At 39.8% G+C, this 6,488-nt stretch overlaps 1 protein-coding gene across 1 annotated transcript; it reads right to left on the reverse strand.

The window, feature by feature from the left end:
• Positions 1–376: 376 nt before the first annotated feature.
• LOC143594304 (ABC transporter I family member 19-like) lies at positions 377–4,297 on the reverse strand. Its single transcript, XM_077073641.1, has 6 exons — positions 4,161–4,297; positions 2,305–2,465; positions 2,142–2,193; positions 1,919–2,055; positions 1,708–1,794; positions 377–929 (listed from the first exon to the last, which is right to left on the reverse strand). Exons 1-6 carry the CDS (start codon positions 4,291–4,293, stop codon positions 642–644), a joined length of 858 nt encoding a protein of 285 aa, XP_076929756.1. The 5' UTR covers positions 4,294–4,297; the 3' UTR covers positions 377–641.
• Between the last annotated feature and the right edge of the window lie 2,191 nt (positions 4,298–6,488).

Genomic DNA, 6,488 nt, shown 5'->3' on the forward strand with positions numbered 1-6,488 from the left:
TACTAAGAAATCAGCTTAGAATAAAAAATTGTATTAACATGTGTAGCTTTTTTGGTAATGTGATGCATAGCTTTTTTCACCGACTCTCTTTAACTTATTATAGATGTCAAACACCACATACATGCATAATTGCATATTATAAGATTTTTAACTCAAGATTGATTAGGTAATGAAATGTATGTGTTGAGAATTATGATACTCTTTTAATTTATTTATTATTTATTATATAAATTGACAGGAATACACAGTATACTTCAATATATTTAAAGTTTATTTTTAAAAAAATGATATTTTGCCTTGGACAAACTCGTAATCGTGAACGCAACAAATAAATCAGAACCCATTTTGAGAACTAGTAACGGGTCACTCCAATCGAACCATCAAACGAATCTTTTCAAATCGATTAACATCATTAATTATCATCGAAACATGACAATACATAAATAATCAAAGCAAGAATGCAATATAAGTCCCAGCGCAACCAGTAACCACAAGTTACCTATAATTGTATCCTAATGCCCTTTGAAGACAAAAAGAAACAACTTTACAAGTAAAGAACAAATGATTGACAAACAAAAACTCATTTTAGTTTGTAAAAATGTTACAAATTGGCAGCTCCGAGTAAATAATATTATTATGAATCATCTGTAGTATGCCATGTGCCGTGATGATCTGAAAGGGGAAGAATCAAACGGGCTCGTTTTAGGGATTAAAGTTGAAGAATTAGCAGGCTTCTTTTTAGGATTTTTGGTCTCGGAACGAAGCCAGGACTCGACCACTGATAGCAAGTTGCAGGAGTTTTTCATTTCAGGAAGATCTGCTAACTTTTCATATCTTTTTAACTCCCCGTCTTGTATGTAAGCCAAATCTGTTGCCCATGACTCTAGACCATCAAATATATGTGTCGCGTATACGATTGTAGCTCCTCTCTGTTATGATTGTGAATTTTTTTAGGAATAGTTTCTTTAAATGGGCTGATCTGAGTTATATTTTATCTAACGGGTCAAATGGGTTAAGTTAAAAAATTTTAACTAATAAGAATATGGGTTAAACGGTTGAAAGTGAATTCAAATGCATAAAACTTCCAGAATCTTTTTATTGAAACAAGGTTTGAATTTTTTATGATAAAAAAAAGGTTTTGCGGTCATTCTTAACATATTAAAAGAAAAAAAGAAGGCCCATCCTGCAATTAAAGGTTACAGGTTTTGACCCAAACATGCTTTAAGTGTAAATGAGCCAAGCAGCTTGTGAGCCACTTGTGATCGGCTCGCTAAAAGCTGGAGTCGAGCCTAGCTTAAACGAGCTCAAGCCTAAAAATAACTTTGTTTGATGAACGAGCTCGAGCTGGCTCGTGAGCCTAAACGAGCCTACTTATTATATTATATTTATTTAATATATCATATATACTTGTATAACAATAAAAATTATTATATCTAGATAATGATAAAAAAACTAAAATAATATATATTATGTTATATATAAAAATTATAATTATATACGGATATAAAAAAATAATCATAAAATGTATATAAATTAATTAATAAATTATAAACAAACCAAGCCTGAGCTTGAAAAACTACTCACGAGTCGAGCTCTCGTAAGTTAAACAAACTGAACTCGAGCTTAACCTTGGGCTCAGCTCAGCTCAGTTTGTTTACAAGTTACAACCCTATATTTGACAAGTGAAATCGTATATATAACCCATACCTGCTCACATTCCTCCTTGAAAAACTCTAATAAATCCATCCTTGCAACTACATCCAGGTCAACTGTCACTTCATCTAACAAAAGAACCTGAACCAGAAAGATTTCCCTAACATTTTCTATACAATTTGTACTAAATCGGGAATAAATGAACTAACAAAACTATGCATTTGTATTTGCATGTTCAAGATAATAACAAAACGCAATAACTAACCTGGAAAGGATGAAGGAGGCCTAAGCATATTTGCACTCTGCGTCTTTGCCCATCAGAAACTTTATGCATCCGCCATTGTAGATCAATATCCAACAGTTCAACCAATTTCTCTCTTCTGACCGGGTCAACACCTTCAACTGCACCAAAACATATATAGATAATAATGTGTAAAGACATAGGGATTAAATAATAAATAATTTAATAACCATAAGCCACAACTCACCTCCGAATATCATATGTTCTGCAGAGAAGTCTCCTTGTAGCGGTACTTCTCCCTGAATTTATTTAAAACAACAATAACTTACAAAGTGGAAACTAGAATGAAAATTGTAAATTGTACAATGATTGAGAAACTAATACTCTAACAATAAGGTTAAGGAACTTACAGCTGAACCAACAGTTTTGGTCCAAGATCCACCTAAGTATGACAAATCACCACTGCAAACCAAATGTGTGTCATGAAAAGATGAAAAATCCAGCACCCGCACAACGTCTCTCCCTCCGACCATATGTTTGCCAGCCAAAATCTTCAGCAAAGTGGTTTTTCCTGAAAATATACATGGCAAGATTTTTTTTTATGATAAAATACTAAGATATTTTACAGATCAATGTAAAATAAATATCTATGAACCACAAAAAGGAAGCAAGTATGATGATCATGATAATATCATCAGTTTGATAAAGAACATGTCGAATATTACAAGGGAAATTTACTAAAACAGGCATGTTGACTAAGGTGCTGTTTGTTTTTCCTCAGAAGCACTTCTCCACCTCTTTTGTCTGCACTGAGAAGAGGGCGCGCAGACGTTGGGCTCTGCAGTGTGTTTGTTTTTTCGAAGACGTTTCATTAAAAAACGTCTGCGCGCCCTCTTCTCCCAGAAGTGTTGGTATTGCTACTTCTCACCTCTTCTAACCCAATTTCTTTCCATCATTCTTCTTATTCCATCAGAACTCCCAAACCCTAATCCCCTCCTCTCTCCACTGCCGCCCAACTCCCCCACCGAACCCCGTCGCTCCACTGCCACCCTACTCCCCCACCACTGCAACCCCGTCGCTCCACTGCTTCAGCGCCGCCGCCCCACCGCTGCAACCCTGCCGCCGCCTTTCTACCTCCTCTGGTGCATTCCGACTGTATTCATACAGTAAGGACCAAATAGAAACATATAATAATAATAATAATAATAATAATAATAATAATAATAATTGTTTCTTCCAGTGCTGAATTGGAAGAAGTCAACGTCATCTTCTTCTTCGTTGACTTACCGGAACACAGTACCTGATGGAGATTGAATGCTTATTAATTGATTTATAGTTTATGTATTGATTTGTTATTCTTTTGATTCAGATTGAAGTTGTTTAATAATGTTGTTGATCAATTAATATGTATGTTTCACTCATGCCATTGCTAATTTGCTAACAAAAGAGAAATTATTATTATCAGCTTATTTTAGCAGTCTGCAGATGTTAAAAAACAAACAATCTTCTTGTTACAGACTGCAGAGTTTTGGTCCATCTCTTCTGCTACAGATATTGGCAGATGTGGTTTCGCAGTCTTCTGACATTTTACCTCTGAAAAACAAACAGCACCTAAATATTTTTTAAAAGCAGGCATTCCTTTTTTTAGCCTACAACTCCAAAGACATCTTCATTTGAACCAATCATCTCACACTAACTAAGCTTAGTCGGTCTTCGCCGGCCCTTTTTTGCACTAAAGTTTATGAAAAGTACGATGGGATTGGGACCCACCGTCTAACCAACCAGTGGTTGACACACATCACCAGTAGGCTAAGTTTAGCATACGAATCTACTTAGGCATCTGTGCCACATCAGCTTACACTATGAAAGAAACGTCGGCTTCTTTCCACTTAGCCGGCTCCAAGAAGATGGCTAAGCCTGTGCGCATTTGTAGCCTACAAGATAATGCGGCACAAACGGCTAACTAAGTGAATTTGTAGGCAAAATCTAGCTTGCTTGTGACACGTGTCAACTTCTAGTTCGTCAAAAGGTGGGTCCAATCATACTTGTTAATTTAAATGCAAAAAAGGTCAGTCCACCTAATTGGTCTATAAAAATGTCTAATTTGGTAAATTTTCCTTTATCACAGTGGCAAGGTCAAAATAATAATATTCATAATCAATTACACGTTCTGCTTAATGAAGAATTATACTTAGGCACAGACAGAAATTAGCCTAATCATAGATGATTTAGTCAATGATTCAAATTTGCTACGAATAAATAGTACCCGATCCGTTGGCGCCGACAAGAAGACAACGAGATCTTGGAGAAATCTTGAGACTAAAATTCACAAACAGAGGATTGTCACCGCTGTATCCGAATTGCATAGCATCCACTTTGATACTTGATTCCGAATCCATTTTTCTTTTCGAGCTGCTTGATTAGTCAATTCTGCGCTTAGTATTACCTTTGTCTGTCTGGGTTTTATATTCGGTGACGTGAATGGGGTTTTGTTTGATTGTGGTTTGACCACGTCTGAATGTTTGTTGTCCCTTAGGCTGAGGGGTGCGGAGCGCGAGAAGGGGCGCGAAAGCCCATCCGCTCGCGCCTCACCACACCACCGAGGCGCGAGAGGGGCGCGAGCACGCAGACCAAGGCGGGCGCAAGGCCAGTCACGGCTGAAAATGGGCGTAAAGTGGCTTGGGAATGCGTGCAGAGCCGTTGGGTGTGGATAAATAGAGCCGTTGGCTCTTTAACTTTATTAAAAAAAAAAAAATTTTTCTCTATATAAACCAATATCAACCCAATATCACATACCACACCCAAAATCACATAAAATACTTTACCACAACCTCAAAAAAACCCAAAATCACCCCATCTTCCAAACCTTTTTTTAAAAACATGGCTGGAAATTGGTACCCAAACCTAGATTCAGATTACAGTTACGACGATTTATGGTCGGCACCGGACCAACCGATGTTTTATTCGGGGTCGCAACAATCATCCGGCTTTCAACCATCCAACATACAACCGTCTCCTAACTTTGTTGTTCCGGAGACACAAGAACCAGAAGGTGAAGCTGCGGGACAAAGAAGACGCGTCCACCGGAAAAAACAAGTTGCAACGGACGGGTCGGGTTCGGCTTCGACTGGAAGGGCGAAACGGAAAATCACTCCGTGGTCATCGGATGAGAAGGAAGCCCTGTGTCGGGCTTGGATAGCCATTTCTGAGGATCGGCGTTGCGGTAATTGTTTTAACGTTTTTAAAAATGATTTTAAAAAAAAGTTAAATAAAAAAGTTAAATGACTTACAAATTTATTTATGCATTTTGCAGCGGACTACCAAAAGAGCAAGGTCTTTTGGACAAAGGTTAGGGAGACGTTCTATTCGCTCGTTGGGAGTACAGAGCGGAACCCCGATATGATTTCGGGTCGGTGGACCGAAATCAGAAAATTTGTCGGCTTGTTTACTAATCTGTTCAACAGGAACGCCGGTCGTATGAGACCAAGTGGCAGTGACGATTTGGCGGTCTATAATTTCACTGTCGAAGAGTGGAGGCAGGAGTGCCTGCGGAGGTATGGGACGGTGATGACGTGGGACGGTGTAAAGGTGTGGGAGAGGTTGAGAAGGTGTTCCAAGTGGGTTGAGCTGGTGGCGCCGGACCTTGATGCGGAAGTAGGGCCGAAACGGACTAAAACTAGTTCGTCTGGAGCGTACAGCACTTCCGCCGGGTCGGATTGCCGGGTTGGATTCGACCTAAACGTTGCGGGGGAGGAAACGTCTTCACCGCCGAGGAGGCGGCCATTGGGAAGGGACGCCAGGGGGAAAAAACCGGCTGAGGGGGAAGCCGTAAACATCAACGATCTTGTTGAATCCCTCAATAAATTCAACAAAACCATGGAGGTGGTCTCTATTGACAAAAAGGAAAAAAAAAGAATGAGAGATTTGGACTTCCTTGCAAGAGACTTCAGCCACCTAAATCCGGTCGACCAAATGCTGATGGAAAAACAAAAGGAACGTATCCGGAAGAGGTTGATCGAAGAAGACGAAGCCGAATAATAAGAATAATGTTTTTCTTTAGTACTTTAATTTTTTTTTATATATTAATGTGTTTTTTTAATTAATGTGTGTTTTTTTAAATAATTTCTTGTTTTTTTAATAATACGTTTTTTTAATACATTTATAAAAAAATAAAAAAATAAACCGCTCGCGCCCCCTCTCGCGCCCCTCCACACCATGGCCCGGGGCGCTATCACCACTACCAACACCCATCTTATCAAGTTTCTCTCTCTGCCACACGTCACAATATTATTGGATGGCGCCCCCACTCACGCCCCCTCTCGCGCCCCCCACACCCCTCAGCCTTAGGCTGAGGGGTGCGGAGCGCGAGAAGGGGCGCGAAAGCCCATCCGCTCGCGCCCCGGGGCGCGAGCACCACACCACCGAGGCGCGAGAGGGGCGCGAGAGGGGCGCGAGCACGCAGACCAAGGCGGGGCGCAAGGCCAGTCACGGCTGAAAATGGGCGTAAAGTGGCTTGGGAATGCGTGCAGAGCCGTTGGGTGTGGATAAATAGAGTCGTTGGCTCTTTAACTTTATTAAAAAAAAATTTTTTTCT

Source organism: Bidens hawaiensis, unplaced genomic scaffold, assembly GCF_021521415.1.
Source record: "Bidens hawaiensis isolate Kalapana, Puna unplaced genomic scaffold, B.hawaiensis_p1.1 tig00043457_1, whole genome shotgun sequence".
Lineage (NCBI taxonomy): Eukaryota > Viridiplantae > Streptophyta > Magnoliopsida > Asterales > Asteraceae > Bidens > Bidens hawaiensis.